This window comes from Palaemon carinicauda, chromosome 35 (genome assembly GCF_036898095.1).
Source record: "Palaemon carinicauda isolate YSFRI2023 chromosome 35, ASM3689809v2, whole genome shotgun sequence".
Lineage (NCBI taxonomy): Eukaryota > Metazoa > Arthropoda > Malacostraca > Decapoda > Palaemonidae > Palaemon > Palaemon carinicauda.
In genome coordinates this window covers 35312785-35330862 of record NC_090759.1, presented here as the reverse complement: position 1 = coordinate 35330862, position 18078 = coordinate 35312785, and the positions used below count along the sequence as shown (strand labels likewise).

Below are 18078 nucleotides of genomic sequence, written 5' to 3'. Positions count from 1 at the left end.
AGGTCTGTGTCCTCTTCAATTGCACAAAAAATTGGCTTACTGAGAAAATCTTTTAAGATTTTCGGTGATCAATCTATTCTGAAGAAGTGTTTTAATTCTTTCATTCTACCTTGTTTTGAGTATTGTTCTCCTGTCTGGTCTTCAGCTGTTGATTCTCATCTTAATTTGTTGGACAGAAACTTACGGTCTATTAAATTTCTTATTCTTGATCTAGATATTAATCTCTGGAACCGTTGTTCAATTAGTTCATTATGCATGTTGAATAAGATTTTTCATAACTCTGACCATCCTTTACATTCAGATCTCCCTGGACAATTCTATCCTGTTCGTAATACTAGGTATGCAGTTAATTCTAATAGCCAGGCCTTCTCTATCATGAGGCTCAATACTACACAGTATTCTAGAAGTTTTATTCCAGCTGTGACCAAGTGGTGAAATGATCTTCCTAATCGGGTGGTTGAATCAGTAGAACTTCAATAGTTCAAAGTTGGAGCAAATGTTATGTTAACCAGGCGGACATGAGTCTTTTTATAGTTTATATATGATATATTTGTTTTTGACGTTGTTAATAGTTTATATGTGACATATCTGTTTTTGACATCATTAATAGTTTATATAGGACATATCTGTTTTGACGTTGTTACTTTTTTTAGAATGATTTATTGTTAATTTGTTCTCACCATTTATTTATTTCCCTATTTCCTTTCCTCACGGAGCTATTTTTCCCTATTGGAGCCCCTGGGCTTATAGCATCTTGCTTTTCCAATTAGGGTTGTAGCTTGGCTAATAATAATAATAATAATAATAATAATAATAATAACTATTCATAGACATTTATCTACAGTAAGTGGAACGTGGCGGTACTTTCCCGTAGAGTTTTACCATACTTATGTTAACCATCTTTGTAATTATATTAACCTTTCCATATAGAGGTTTTTGAATTATTATAATGGAAATTATCACATACATAAACATCAAAACAAACCTTCCCTCTAATATATCTTTATTTATGCTATAAACTGTAAATATCTCTACCTGTTTAAGGATGTTAATTCATTCCTAACTGTCGAAAACAAGACTTGAAGACTTTAGTATCTGGAACAATGTCTTTCTTTCCTTAGGTTACATTTTTATTTAAATTAGTTTAAAGGCTTCATATATATATATATATATATATATATATATATATATATATATATATATATACTGTATATATATCTATCTATTTATCTATCGATCGATCGATCGATCGATATATATATATATATATATATATATATATAATATATATATATATATATATATATATATATATATATATATATATATATATATATATATATATATATATATCAGGCGTTTCTTGTCCACTGCAGAACAAATGCCTCAGACATGTCCTTCCACTTGGTCTGTTCATGGGTTTTCTATCAGTCCTCTCTCTCTCTCTCTCTCTCTCTCTCTCTCTCTCTCTCTCAACAATCTTAAATTACAACTCAAAACTCAAATTACCACTCAACATCCTAGTTAATATTAACCCAAACACATTTCTTTTTCCAGTCCCACCCGTAGCCTGGGTTCCACAGCAACTCGAAGGTGCCTACATAGGGCAAGAGCTGACTATAGAGTGCCACACCGAGGCCTTCCCGAAGAGTATCAACTACTGGACGAACACACAGGGAGATATGATTGTGGCAGGTGAGGAAATCTTAACTCGGTTTCTGAAATTTAACTTTGGAATATACATGATTCCCAATCAAACCACATTCAGAGACACTTTTAATATGTACCAATATTTGGAGTGAATATTCCAGGTTTCTAATTTCGTTTTTGAGATTACAAGAGATTCCTGTGTCATCAGACTACTTTCAAAAATTAGCCAAAGTAGCTAAAACCAACTTTTTTGAAATTCAAAAAAAAAAACAAAATAAACAAAATTTTTGTGGAATTCAAAAAACCAAAATAAACTAAATTTTTGTAAAATTCCAAAAACCCAAAATAACTAAATCTTTTGAAATTAAAAAAAAAATTGAAAATCCAAAACAAAAAACCAACTTTAGTTAAATTCCAGAAAAAACCTACTTTTGTGAAATTCCAAAAAAAAAAAAAAAAAAAAAATTCACGCTTCAGATTCCTCCCCTCATTTATGAAACTTCCCCTAAAACACTACTTTCAAACTCCCCTCTCCCAAACACCAAGGCATCTCTTCATAAACAGCTCATCTCATTCGTATAATTCCCAGAAATTCTTAATACAATCAAACTACTTTCAAAAATATCCATAAATAGCTCCAAAAACCAACTTTTGTGAAATAAAAAAATATATATTTCGTGGTATTCAAAAAACATAAGAATTTTTTTTTAAATTCCAAAACAAGAAAAGCAACTTTTGTGAAATTAAAAAAAACATGTGAAATTCCAAAAACCAGAAAGGAAGAAAAATGCGAAATTCCAAAAAAAATTGAAAAAAAAAATTAAGCTTCAGATTCATCCCCTTGTTTGTGAAATTTTTCCCAAAAATTCCCACCCCCTTTTTTTTAATTCCCCCCCCCCAAAAAAAAACCAACTTTTGTGAAATTTAAAAAAATGTGAAATTCCACAAACCAAAAAGAAAAAAAAAACTTGTGAAATTCCCAAACCCAAAAAATTCAGCTTCATCTTCATCCCCTTGTTTCTGAAATTCTTCCTAAAAAAAATCCTTCCCCCCAAACATTTGCAAGAGCTTCCCATACACCCAACCATTTGCAAGAACTTCCCATACACCCAAACATTTGCAAGAACTTCCCATACACCCAACCATTTGCAAGAACTTCCCATACACCCAAACATTTGCAAGAGCTTCCCATACACCCAACCATTTGCAAGAACTTCCCATACACCCAAACATTTGCAAGAGCTTCCCATACACCCAACCATTTGCAAGAACTTCCCATACACCCAACCATTTGCAAGAACTTCCCATACACCCAACCATTTGCAAGAACTTCCCATACACCCAACCATTTGCAAGAACTTCCCATACACCCAAACATTTGCAAGAACTTCCCATACATCCAACCATTTGCAAGAACTTCCCATACACCCAACCATTTGCAAGAACTTCCCATACACCCAACCATTTGCAAGAACTTCCCATACACCCAACCATTTGCAAGAACTTCCCATACACCCAAACATTTGCAAGAACTTCCCATACACCCAAACATTTGCAAGAACTTCCCATACACCCAACCATTTGCAAGAACTTCCCATACACCCAACCATTTGCAAGAACTTCCCATACACCCAACCATTTGCAAGAACTTCCCATACACCCAACCATTTGCAAGAACTTCCCATACACCCAAACATTTGCAAGAACTTCCCATACACCCAAACATTTGCAAGAACTTCCCATACACCCAAACATTTGCAAGAACTTCCCATACACCCAAACATTTGCAAGAACTTCCCATACACCCAACCATTTGCAAGAACTTCCCATACACCCAACCATTTGCAAGAACTTCCCATACACCCAACCATTTGCAAGAACTTCCCATACACCCAACCATTTGCAAGAACTTCCCATACACCCAAACATTTGCAAGAACTTCCCATACACCCAAACATTTGCAAGAACTTCCCATACACCCAAACATTTGCAAGAACTTCCCATACACCCAAACATTTGCAAGAACTTCCCATACACCCAAACATTTGCAAGAACTTCCCATACACCCAAACATTTGCAAGAACTTCCCATACACCCAAACATTTGCAAGAACTTCCCATACACCCAAACATTTGCAAGAACTTCCCATACACCCAAACATTTGCAAGAACTTCCCATACACCCAACCATTTGCAAGAACTTCCCATACACCCAAACATTTGCAAGAACTTCCCATACACCCAAACATTTGCAAGAACTTCCCATACACCCAAACATTTGCAAGAACTTCCCATACACCCAAAGCATCTCTTCCCAAACAGCTAATAGCTAATCTGCTCTTTTTAATCCCCCCAATTGCAGGAGACCGCTACGAACCGACCGTCATTGAGAGCTCCTACAAAGTGGACATGAAATTGTGGATCAAGAGGGTCGAAAAAATCGACTTCGGACAGTTCAGATGCATTGCCAAAAACTCCCTGGGCGAGACTGATGGCGCCATTAAAGTCTACGGTAAGGACGCTTCTTATTTCGCACTAGATGAGCTGGATGACCCAGGCCTACATGGCTGAGGACTAAGAAGTGTGGAGTAGATTGTGGAGTAGGAGATGGTGAATAGAGGAGTATTGAATTGAAAGCTTAAGATAGAGACAATTGGCGAAATCTAATCGAGGCCCTTTGCGTCAATAGGCGTAGTAGATAATATATATATATATATATATATATATATATACATACATATATATATATATATATATATATATATATATATATATATATATATATATATGTGTGTGTATTTATATATATATATATATATATATATATATACATATATCATTTACATACATAAGAATGAAACTGATATTTTGTGAAGGGTATTTGAATTTGAGTTTTAAATTTATATATACATATGTATATTCAGTTACTTTATAAATTAAAATACCACGCCATACTTATACACTACATACTTATAAATGATTTAAATATTTATTCTAATCACACAAATATAAGTATATCTACTTGTGAAACAAACAACCAAATCCTACTTATAAAAATGTAAGTGTGATTACAATCTACATTACTTATCCAAATCAATATCTAAGCAACCTCCCAAGTGGCAACACTCAGCGAGGTGCCAAGCGGGAATTATAGCCCAATAAATCACCTTTTTTATTGCCAAGCAATCAGCTGTCTCCACCGAGAGGTTGATGTACACGCTGTATGAAGCTGTATGGAACTATCCCAGTCTATAGAAATAACTTTCTGAGTCAGTAGATTGAAAAGCCTTAAAGAAAATGGATGAAAATTGATAACTATTGGAAATCGATAATAGCCTAACTGGCATCTTCAATATGAGCCTTTTTTTAAAAAATGAGTTTCAAGTCTAAATTCTGTATTTATTGATATAGACTTCAAAAGGATGGTAGATCTTTGATAATTATAATATATACAAAAAAATTATTAATGTATTCAAGATACAAAAGAAGATTAAAAAGCAAAATTAAAAATTAAAAAAATAAAAATTGGCGACACAACAAGGGTTTTTATACCATAAATCTATAACATATACTTATATAAACTTCAAAATAAACTTAAAAATAATTTCAGATCTTAGATAATTATAATATATAAATATATGATGATTAATAAACTCGAAATTAAAAAATAAATTGAAAAGTAAAATTGCAAATTTAATAAGATAACATGACTTTGCAACTCAACCGGAATTTTTATGCATTAACTCTATAATATTTACATAAATAAACTTCAAAATAAACTTGAAAATAATGATAGATCTTAGATAAATACAATATATAACAGAAATTATGATTAATACATTGAAAATACCAAAAAAAAAAAAAAATCAAAATTGCAAATTTAATTAAAAAATCATGACTTGGCAACTCAACCGGGCGTCGTTCAACAACAACAAAAACACGACAGACTCCGAGATTGAAGCCCCGTTGAAAATGCGCGCGAAAAGAACCATCTCTGCTTCCTCCCATGTTGTTAACTCCTCGGCGGTAGTTAGCGGCCGTGTGATGGCCCTAGCAGGTACCGGTCAGTTATTGGGCATTCCGTTTGGTGGCCCCCTTGAGGCTCATAGTTTCATCCAGCCAATCCTCGATGGCCTATTCCCGAATTGCCTCTGACCGACCTATACGTTTTATCGCCGAGGCCGGCTGCGTTCGGTAGCTAACGCCCCGGCGCGGCGGAAAACCGTTTTGCGTGTTTTGATGTTTCGTGGCGGAAAACGGTTTTGTATATATAATATTTCGCTGGAGAAATAGCAGATAGTGAATTCATTGCATTATGAGTTGTGATAGTGTATGATTTATGTTTTATGATGATATGTCATCATAAATATATCATAATATTGATACTAAACATTTTTTTTGGAAGAAAATTAATGAATAAAATTGAGTGAAAAGAGATTTCTAATATTGGGACAAAGGAGTTTACAATGGATCATAAATATAAATAAATCTACATATAAATGGTCGCAATTATCTTTAAGACAAAGATTTACAAGTATCATTAAGACAAAGGGTTGCTATTATCATTAAGACAAAGGGTCGCAATTATCATTAAGACAAAGGGTTGCTATTATCATTAAGACAAAGGGTTGCTATTATCATTAAGACAAAGGGTCGCAATTATCATTAAGACAAAGGGTTGCTATTATCATTTAGACAAAGGGTCGCAATTATCATTAAGACAAAGGGTTGCTATTATCATTAAGACAAAGGGTTGCTATTATCATTAAGACAAAGGGTCGCAATTATCATTAAGACAAAGGGTTGCTATTATCATTAAGACAAAGGGTCGCAATTATCATTAAGACAAAGGGTTGCTATTATCATTAAGACAAAGGGTCGCAATTATCATTAAGACAAAGGGTTGCTATTATCATTAAGACAAAGGGTCGCAATTATCATTAAGACAAAGGGTTGCTATTATCATTAAGACAAAGGGTTGCTATTATCATTAAGACAAAGGGTCGCAATTATCATTAAGACAAAGGGTTGCTATTATCATTAAGACAAAGGGTTGCTATTATCATTAAGACAAAGGGTCGCAATTATCATTAAGACAAAGGGTCACAATTATCATTAAGACAAAGGGTTGCTATTATCATTAAGACAAAGGGTCGCAATTATCATTAAGACAAAGGGTTGCTATTATCATTAAGACAAAGGGTTGCTATTATCATTAAGACAAAGGGTCGCAATTATCATTAAGACAAAGGGTCACAATTATCATTAAGACAAAGGGTTGCTATTATCATTAAGACAAAGGGTCGCAATTATCATTAAGACAAAGGGTTGCTATTATCATTAAGACAAAGGGTCGCAATTATCATTAAGACAAAGGGTTGCTATTATCATTAAGACAAAGGGTCGCAATTATCATTAAGACAAAGGGTCACAATTATCATTAAGACAAAGGGTTGCTATTATCATTAAGACAAAGGGTCGCTATTATCATTAAGACAAAGGGTCGCAATTATCATTAAGACAAAGGGTCACAATTATCATTAAGACAAAGGGTCGCTATTATCATTAAGACAAAGGGTCGCAATTATCATTAAGACAAAGGGTCGCTATTATCATTAAGACAAAGGGTCGCAATTATCATTAAGACAAAGGGTCACAATTATCATTAAGACAAAGGGTCGCTATTATCATTAAGACAAAGGGTCGCAATTATCATTAAGACAAAGGGTCACAATTATCATTAAGACAAAGGGTTGCTATTATCATTAAGACAAAGGGTCGCAATTATCATTAAGACAAAGGGTTGCTATTATCATTAAGACAAAGGGTTGCTATTATCATTAAGACAAAGGGTCGCAATTATCATTAAGACAAAGGGTTGCTATTATCATTAAGACAAAGGGTCGCAATTATCATTAAGACAAAGGGTCGCAATTATCATTAAGACAAAGGGTTGCTATTATCATTAAGACAAAGGGTCGCCATTATCATTAAGACAAAGGGTCGCAATTATCATTAAGACAAAGGGTTGCTATTATCATTAAGACAAAGGGTCGCCATTATCATTAAGACAAAGGGTCGCTATTATCATTAAGACAAAGGGTTGCTATTATCATTAAGACAAAGGGTCGCAATTATCATTAAGACAAAGGGTCACAATTATCATTAAGACAAAGGGTTGCTATTATCATTAAGACAAAGGGTCGCAATTATCATTAAGACAAAGGGTCACAATTATCATTAAGACAAAGGGTTGCTATTATCATTAAGACAAAGGGTCGCAATTATCATTAAGACAAAGGGTTGCTATTATCATTAAGACAAAGGGTTGCTATTATCATTAAGACAAAGGGTCGCAATTATCATTAAGACAAAGGGTCACAATTATCATTAAGACAAAGGGTTGCTATTATCATTAAGACAAAGGGTCGCAATTATCATTAAGACAAAGGGTTGCTATTATCATTAAGACAAAGGGTCGCAATTATCATTAAGACAAAGGGTCACAATTATCATTAAGACAAAGGGTTGCTATTATCATTAAGACAAAGGGTCACAATTATCATTAAGACAAAAGGTTGCTATTATCATTAAGACAAAGGGTCGCAATTATCATTAAGACAAAGGGTCACAATTATCATTAAGACAAAGGGTTGCTATTATCATTAAGACAAAGGGTCGCAATTATCATTAAGACAAAGGGTCACAATTATCATTAAGACAAAGGGTTGCTATTATCATTAAGACAAAGGGTTGCTATTATCATTAAGACAAAGGGTCGCAATTATCATTAAGACAAAGGGTTGCTATTATCATTAAGACAAAGGGTCGCAATTATCATTAAGACAAAGGGTCACAATTATCATTAAGACAAAGGGTTGCTATTATCATTAAGACAAAGGGTCACAATTATCATTAAGACAAAGGGTTGCTATTATCATTAAGACAAAGGGTCGCCATTATCATTAAGACAAAGGGTCACAATTATCATTAAGACAAAGGGTTGCTATTATCATTAAGACAAAGGGTCGCAATTATCATTAAGACAAAGGGTCACAATTATCATTAAGACAAAGGGTTGCTATTATCATTAAGACAAAGGGTCGCAATTATCATTAAGACAAAGGGTTGCTATTATCATTAAGACAAAGGGTCGCCATTATCATTAAGACAAAGGGTCACAATTATCATTAAGACAAAGGGTTGCTATTATCATTAAGACAAAGGGTCGCCATTATCATTAAGACAAAGGGTCACAATTATCATTAAGACAAAGGGTTGCTATTATCATTAAGACAAAGGGTCGCAATTATCATTAAGACAAAGGGTTGCTATTATCATTAAGACAAAGGGTTGCTATTATCATTAAGACAAAGGGTCACAATTATCATTAAGACAAAGGGTTGCTATTATCATTAAGACAAAGGGTCGCAATTATCATTAAGACAAAGGGTTGCTATTATCATTAAGACAAAGGGTTGCTATTATCATTAAGACAAAGGGTCACAATTATCATTAAGACAAAGGGTTGCTATTATCATTAAGACAAAGGGTCGCAATTATCATTAAGACAAAGGGTCACAATTATCATTAAGACAAAGGGTTGCTATTATCATTAAGACAAAGGGTCGCAATTATCATTAAGACAAAGGGTTGCTATTATCATTAAGACAAAGGGTCGCAATTATCATTAAGACAAAGGGTCACAATTATCATTAAGACAAAGGGTTGCTATTATCATTAAGACAAAGGGTCGCAATTATCATTAAGACAAAGGGTTGCTATTATCATTAAGACAAAGGGTCGCAATTATCATTAAGACAAAGGGTTGCTATTATCATTAAGACAAAGGGTCGCAATTATCATTAAGACAAAGGGTCACAATTATCATTAAGACAAAGGGTTGCTATTATCATTAAGACAAAGGGTCGCCATTATCATTAAGACAAAGGGTCACAATTATCATTAAGACAAAGGGTTGCTATTATCATTAAGACAAAGGGTCGCAATTATCATTAAGACAAAGGGTTGCTATTATCATTAAGACAAAGGGTTGCTATTATCATTAAGACAAAGGGTCACAATTATCATTAAGACAAAGGGTTGCTATTATCATTAAGACAAAGGGTCGCAATTATCATTAAGACAAAGGGTTGCTATTATCATTAAGACAAAGGGTTGCTATTATCATTAAGACAAAGGGTCACAATTATCATTAAGACAAAGGGTTGCTATTATCATTAAGACAAAGGGTCGCAATTATCATTAAGACAAAGGGTCACAATTATCATTAAGACAAAGGGTTGCTATTATCATTAAGACAAAGGGTCGCAATTATCATTAAGACAAAGGGTTGCTATTATCATTAAGACAAAGGGTCGCAATTATCATTAAGACAAAGGGTCACAATTATCATTAAGACAAAGGGTTGCTATTATCATTAAGACAAAGGGTCGCAATTATCATTAAGACAAAGGGTTGCTATTATCATTAAGACAAAGGGTCGCAATTATCATTAAGACAAAGGGTTGCTATTATCATTAAGACAAAGGGTCGCAATTATCATTAAGACAAAGGGTCACAATTATCATTAAGACAAAGGGTTGCTATTATCATTAAGACAAAGGGTCACAATTATCATTAAGACAAAGGGTTGCTATTATCATTAAGACAAAGGGTCGCCATTATCATTAAGACAAAGGGTTGCAATTACTATTAAGACAAAGGGTCGCAATTATCATTAAGACAAAGGGTCGCCATTATCATCTACCTTAGTCTAGATGATAATGGCGACCCTTTGTTTGCAAAGATAATTTAGACAAAGGGTAACATTTATAATTCAAACAAAGGGTCGCAACTATTCATTAAATAAAGGGTCGCAATTAAGTTAGATAAAAAGTCGCCACTATCCATTCGGGAAAGGGTTGCATTTATCATTGAGTCAAAGGGTCGCATTTATCATCTAGACACATGGTTTCATAATTACTGTTCATTAGACAAAGGTTACCAATAGTTCATTATTATTAATTATAAAAAAAAAACATTTAAAGATATCTTATCTTAAAATGTGATTGCCCTAAAAGATAAAAGATAAAAAGGCAAGATAGAAAAATTACAATTAGCAAACCATTTGTTCTCTGTAATAATAATGTTCCAGTAATTTTTAGTCTTCTGAAAGCGTTTTAAACATTATAAACGTATTCCCAGTAATAATGTTCCTGTAATTTTTAGTCTTCTGAAAGCGTTTTAAACATTATAAACGTATTCCCAGTAATAATGTTCCAGTAATTTTTAGTCTTCTGAAAGCGTTTTAAACATTATAAACGTATTCCCAGTAATAATGTTCCTGTAATTTTTAGTCTTCTGAAAGCGTTTTAAACATTATAAACGTATTCCCAGTAATAATGTTCCAGTAATTTTTAGTCTTCTGAAAGCGTTTTAAACATTATAAACGTATTCCCAGTAATAATGTTCCTGTAATTTTTAGTCTTCTGAAAGCGTTTTAAACATTATAAACGTATTCCCAGTAATAATGTTCCTGTAATTTTTAGTCTTCTGAAAGCGTTTTAAACATTATAAACGTATTCCCAGTAGCCTAATAATGTTCCAGTAATTTTTAGTCTTCTGAAAGCGTTTTAAAAATTATAAACGTATTCCCAGTAATAATGTTCCTGTAATTTTTAGTCTTCTGAAAGCGTTTTAAACATTATAAACGTATTCCCAGTAATAATGTTCCAGTAATTTTTAGTCTTCTGAAAGCGTTTTAAACATTATAAACGTATTCCCATTAATAATGTTCCAGTAATTTTTAGTCTTCTGAAAGCGTTTTAAACATTATAAACGTATTCCCAGTAATAATGTTCCTGTAATTTTTAGTCTTCTGAAAGCGTTTTAAACATTATAAACGTATTCCCAGTAATAATGTTCCTGTAATTTTTAGTCTTCTGAAAGCGTTATAAACATTATAAACGTATTCCCAGTAGCCTAATAATGTTCCAGTAATTTTTAGTCTTCTGAAAGCGTTTTAAACATTATAAACGTATTCCCAGTAATAATGTTCCTGTAATTTTTAGTCTTCTGAAAGCGTTTTAAACATTATAAACGTATTCCCAGTAATAATGTTCCAGTAATTTTTAGTCTTCTGAAAGCGTTTTAAACATTATAAACGTATTCCCAGTAATAATGTTCCAGTAATTTTTAGTCTTCTGAAAGCGTTTTAAACATTATAAACGTATTCCCAGTAATAATGTTCCAGTAATTTTTAGTCTTCTGAAAGCGTTTTAAACATTATAAACGTATTCCCAGTAATAATGTTCCAGTAATTTTTAGTCTTCTGAAAGCGTTTTAAACATTATAAACGTATTCCCAGTAATAATGTTCCAGTAATTTTTAGTCTTCTGAAAGCGTTTTAAACATTATAAACGTATTCCCAGTAATAATGTTCCTGTAATTTTTAGTCTTCTGAAAGCGTTTTAAACATTATAAACGTATTCCCAGTAATAACGTTCCTGTAATTTTTAGTCTTCTGAAAGCGTTTTAAACATTATAAACGTATTCCCAGTAGCCTAATAATGTTCCAGTAATTTTTAGTCTTCTGAAAGCGTTTTAAACATTATAAACGTATTCCCAGTAGCCTAATAATGTTCCAGTAATTTTTAGTCTTCTGAAAGCGTTTTAAACATTATAAACGTATTCCCAGTAATAATGTTCCAGTAATTTTTAGTCTTCTGAAAGCGTTTTAAACATTATAAACGTATTCCCAGTAGCCTAATAATGTTCCTGTAATTTTTAGTCTTCTGAAAGCGTTTTAAACATTATAAACGTATTCCCAGTAATAATGTTCCAGTAATTTTTAGTCTTCTGAAAGCGTTTTAAACATTATAAACGTATTCCCAGTAATAATGTTCCTGTAATTTTTAGTCTTCTGAAAGCGTTTTAAACATTATAAACGTATTCCCAGTAATAATGTTCCTGTAATTTTTAGTCTTCTGAAAGCGTTTTAAACATTATAAACGTATTCCCAGTAATAATGTTCCAGTAATTTTTAGTCTTCTGAAAGCGTTTTAAACATTATAAACGTATTCCCAGTAATAATGTTCCAGTAATTTTTAGTCTTCTGAAAGCGTTTTAAACATTATAAACGTATTCCCAGTAATAATGTTCCAGTAATTTTTAGTCTTCTGAAAGCGTTTTAAACATTATAAACGTATTCCCAGTAATAATGTTCCAGTAATTTTTAGTCTTCTGAAAGCGTTTTAAACATTATAAACGTATTCCCAGTAATAATGTTCCAGTAATTTTTAGTCTTCTGAAAGCGTTTTAAACATTATAAACGTATTCCCAGTAATAATGTTCCAGTAATTTTTAGTCTTCTGAAAGCGTTTTAAACATTATAAACGTATTCCCAGTAATAATGTTCCTGTAATTTTTAGTCTTCTGAAAGCGTTTTAAACATTATAAACGTATTCCCAGTAATAATGTTCCTGTAATTTTTAGTCTTCTGAAAGCGTTTTAAACATTATAAACGTATTCCCAGTAATAATGTTCCTGTAATTTTTAGTCTTCTGAAAGCGTTTTAAACATTATAAACGTATTCCCAGTAATAATGTTCCAGTAATTTTTAGTCTTCTGAAAGCGTTTTAAACATTATAAACGTATTCCCAGTAGCCTAATAATGTTCCAGTAATTTTTAGTCTTCTGAAAGCGTTTTAAACATTATAAACGTATTCCCAGTAATAATGTTCTAATAATTTTTAGTCTTCTGAAAGCGTTTTAAACATTATAAACGTATTCCCAGTAATAATGTTCCTGTAATTTTTAGTCTTCTGAAAGCGTTTTAAACATTATAAACGTATTCCCAGTAATAATGTTCCTGTAATTTTTAGTCTTCTGAAAGCGTTTTAAACATTATAAACGTATTCCCAGTAATAATGTTCCAGTAATTTTTAGTCTTCTGAAAGCGTTTTAAACATTATAAACGTATTCCCAGTAATAATGTTCCTGTAATTTTTAGTCTTCTGAAAGCGTTTTAAACATTATAAACGTATTCCCAGTAATAATGTTCCTGTAATTTTTAGTCTTCTGAAAGCGTTATAAACATTATAAACGTATTCCCAGTAGCCTAATAATGTTCCAGTAATTTTTAGTCTTCTGAAAGCGTTTTAAACATTATAAACGTATTCCCAGTAATAATGTTCCTGTAATTTTTAGTCTTCTGAAAGCGTTTTAAACATTATAAACGTATTCCCAGTAATAATGTTCCAGTAATTTTTAGTCTTCTGAAAGCGTTTTAAACATTATAAACGTATTCCCAGTAATAATGTTCCAGTAATTTTTAGTCTTCTGAAAGCGTTTTAAACATTATAAACGTATTCCCAGTAATAATGTTCCTGTAATTTTTAGTCTTCTGAAAGCGTTTTAAACATTATAAACGTATTCCCAGTAATAATGTTCCTGTAATTTTTAGTCTTCTGAAAGCGTTTTAAACATTATAAACGTATTCCCAGTAGCCTAATAATGTTCCAGTAATTTTTAGTCTTCTGAAAGCGTTTTAAAAATTATAAACGTATTCCCAGTAATAATGTTCCTGTAATTTTTAGTCTTCTGAAAGCGTTTTAAACATTATAAACGTATTCCCAGTAATAATGTTCCAGTAATTTTTAGTCTTCTGAAAGCGTTTTAAACATTATAAACGTATTCCCAGTAGCCTAATAATGTTCCAGTAATTTTTAGTCTTCTGAAAGCGTTTTAAACATTATAAACGTATTCCCAGTAATAATGTTCCAGTAATTTTTAGTCTTCTGAAAGCGTTTTAAACATTATAAACGTATTCCCAGTAATAATGTTCCTGTAATTTTTAGTCTTCTGAAAGCGTTATAAACATTATAAACGTATTCCCAGTAGCCTAATAATGTTCCAGTAATTTTTAGTCTTCTGAAAGCGTTTTAAACATTATAAACGTATTCCCAGTAATAATGTTCCTGTAATTTTTAGTCTTCTGAAAGCGTTTTAAACATTATAAACGTATTCCCAGTAATAATGTTCCAGTAATTTTTAGTCTTCTGAAAGCGTTTTAAACATTATAAACGTATTCCCAGTAATAATGTTCCTGTAATTTTTAGTCTTCTGAAAGCGTTTTAAACATTATAAACGTATTCCCAGTAATAATGTTCCTGTAATTTTTAGTCTTCTGAAAGCGTTTTAAACATTATAAACGTATTCCCAGTAGCCTAATAATGTTCCAGTAATTTTTAGTCTTCTGAAAGCGTTTTAAAAATTATAAACGTATTCCCAGTAATAATGTTCCTGTAATTTTTAGTCTTCTGAAAGCGTTTTAAACATTATAAACGTATTCCCAGTAATAATGTTCCTGTAATTTTTAGTCTTCTGAAAGCGTTTTAAACATTATAAACGTATTCCCAGTAATAATGTTCCAGTAATTTTTAGTCTTCTGAAAGCGTTTTAAACATTATAAACGTATTCCCAGTAATAATGTTCCTGTAATTTTTAGTCTTCTGAAAGCGTTTTAAACATTATAAACGTATTCCCAGTAATAATGTTCCAGTAATTTTTAGTCTTCTGAAAGCGTTTTAAACATTATAAACGTATTCCCAGTAATAATGTTCCAGTAATTTTTAGTCTTCTGAAAGCGTTTTAAACATTATAAACGTATTCCCAGTAATAATGTTCCAGTAATTTTTAGTCTTCTGAAAGCGTTTTAAACATTATAAACGTATTCCCAGTAGCCTAATAATGTTCCAGTAATTTTTAGTCTTCTGAAAGCGTTTTAAACATTATAAACGTATTCCCAGTAATAATGTTCCAGTAATTTTTAGTCTTCTGAAAGCGTTTTAAACATTATAAACGTATTCCCAGTAATAATGTTCCAGTAATTTTTAGTCTTCTGAAAGCGTTTTAAACATTATAAACGTATTCCCAGTAATAATGTTCCAGTAATTTTTAGTCTTCTGAAAGCGTTTTAAACATTATAAACGTATTCCCAGTAGCCTAATAATGTTCCAGTAATTTTTAGTCTTCTGAAAGCGTTTTAAACATTATAAACGTATTCCCAGTATTAATGTTCCAGTAATTTTTAGTCTTCTGAAAGCGTTTTAAACATTATAGATGCATTCTGATAAATGATCGCTCAGTAACTTTGGTCTTCTAGAAGCATTTTAAACGTTATACACGGATTTTTAGCTATGATCTTTCTGCAACTTTAGTCTTTAAAAGCGTTTTAAACGTTAAAGATGTATTCTGAGCAATGATCTTTCGTAATTTTAGCGGTTTAAACGTTGGAGATGTATTCTGAGCAATGATCTTTTCTATGATTTAAGTATTGCGGAAGCAATAGAACCAATGTTCTATAATAATAATAATAATAATAATAATAATAATAATAATAATAATTTTACTAATAATAATAATAATGACAATAAATATAATAATAATAATAATAATAATAATAATATTAATAATAACAATAATTTTAATAATAATAATAATAATAATAATAATAACAATAATTTTAATAATAATAATAATAATAATAATAATAAAAATAATATTAATAATAATAATAATAATAATAATAACAATAATAATAATAATAATAATAATAATAATAATAAAAATAACAACAATAATAATAATAATAATAATAATAATGAAAATAATAATAATAATAATAATTTTACTACTTCTACTACTAATAATAATAATAAATATAATAATAATAATAATAATAATAATAATAATAATAATAATAATTTTACTACTAATAATAATAATAATCCCACAGCCTCTGTACCATGGTCTTTCACTGTCTTGGGGTCGAGTTCTCTTGCTTGAGGGTACACTCAGGCACGCCGTTCTATCTTATTTCTCTTCCTCTTGTTTTGTTAAAGTTTTTATAGTTTATGTATGAAGTATTTATTTTAATGTTGTTACTGTTCTTAAAATGTTTTTTTTTATTTCCTCATTTCCTTTCCTCACTGGGCTATTTTCCTTGTTGGAGCCCTTTGACTTGTAGCATCCTGCTTTACCAACTAGGGTTATAGCTTAGCAAGTAAAAACAATAATAATAATGATAATAATAATAATAAAAATAAAAACGATAAAAATAAAAATAATAGTAATAATAATAACAATAATAAAAAAAATAATAATATTAATAATAATAATAATAAAAATAATAATAATAATAATAATAATAAAAATAATAATAATAAAAATAAAAATAATAATAATAATAATAATAATAATAATAATAAAAATAATAATAATAATAATAATAATAATAATAAAAATAATAATAATAATAAAAATAATAATAATAATAATAATAAAAATAATAATAATAATAAAAATAAAAATAATAATAACAATAATAATAATAATAATAATAATAATAATAATAATATGCAATGTATATAACGATAATATTCCAACAAAATTTGCTCTAAGATAAATTTCTATCTTAATAAAGCAAGTGCCTAAGAAAAAATCCATATAATTCATTATCTTATTTGGGCATTGAAACCTAAAGTTCACAAAATGAAAAATATGAAAAATTGAAATAAATAATTAGATTTTTTCGTTTTGTTTTATGCTTTGAATTATCTTAAATTTGAAAGCATCAAGATAGTAGAACTTAATGATATATACACTTCCCTATCTTGAGTTTTTCTCCCAAGCAATAACTAAGATAGACCAAGAAAATCATCATCATCATCTCCAAGGCCTATTGACGCAAAAAGCCTCGGTTAGATTTCGCCAGTCGTCTCTATCTTGAACTTTTAATACAATACTTCTCCATTCATCATATTCTACTTAACGCTTCACAGTCCTCAGCCATGTAGGCCTGGGTCTTCCAAATCTCCTAATGCCTTGTGGAGCACAGATGAAAGTTTAGTGAACTAATCTCTCTTAGTTTAAAATAATTATTAAACTTGAATATTTTGTCAAGCAAGGGTAAAAAAAAAATAAATATTATACCTAACAAATCTCGTCATGTCATTAGAATTGGTTATCTTAAACTGCAAGAAACTAAGATAATTAAGAATGATTAAGATAGCTCAAGAAATTAGCTTGATATAATACGAAATCTTATTATCTTGTCAAGCAAGGAGGTAAAAAGAAATTAATAATACACCTGATAAATCTTGTTTCGTCATTTGATTTGACTATCTTAAACAGCAAGAAACTAAGAAAAGAAAGAATATCAATATACAAACATATCTTTAGCTATCTTACAAAGTTAGTAAACGTATTCCATTAAGAACACCTTCAAGTCAACACCTTTAGCGATCTTCCAAAAAAACAAGTGAAGTCGCACAGAGCAAAACAAGTGACTGACAGACAAGAGAGACAACATCTCCACACAACACAGTGAGCACCGCTATCTCGCGCAGACACTGTCAGAGAGAAA

At 30.7% G+C, this 18078-nt stretch overlaps 1 protein-coding gene across 1 annotated transcript in view; it reads left to right on the top strand.

The window, feature by feature from the left end:
- The window catches only part of LOC137627415 (lachesin-like), a 49514-nt gene that overhangs the window by 21104 nt on the left and 10332 nt on the right, over positions 1 to 18078 (top strand). The window contains exons 5-6 of the mRNA XM_068358507.1: positions 1558 to 1695; positions 4012 to 4161. Of these exons, the coding sequence (XP_068214608.1) occupies positions 1558 to 1695; positions 4012 to 4161 (288 nt within the window). The remainder of the gene's footprint in view (positions 1 to 1557; positions 1696 to 4011; positions 4162 to 18078) is intronic.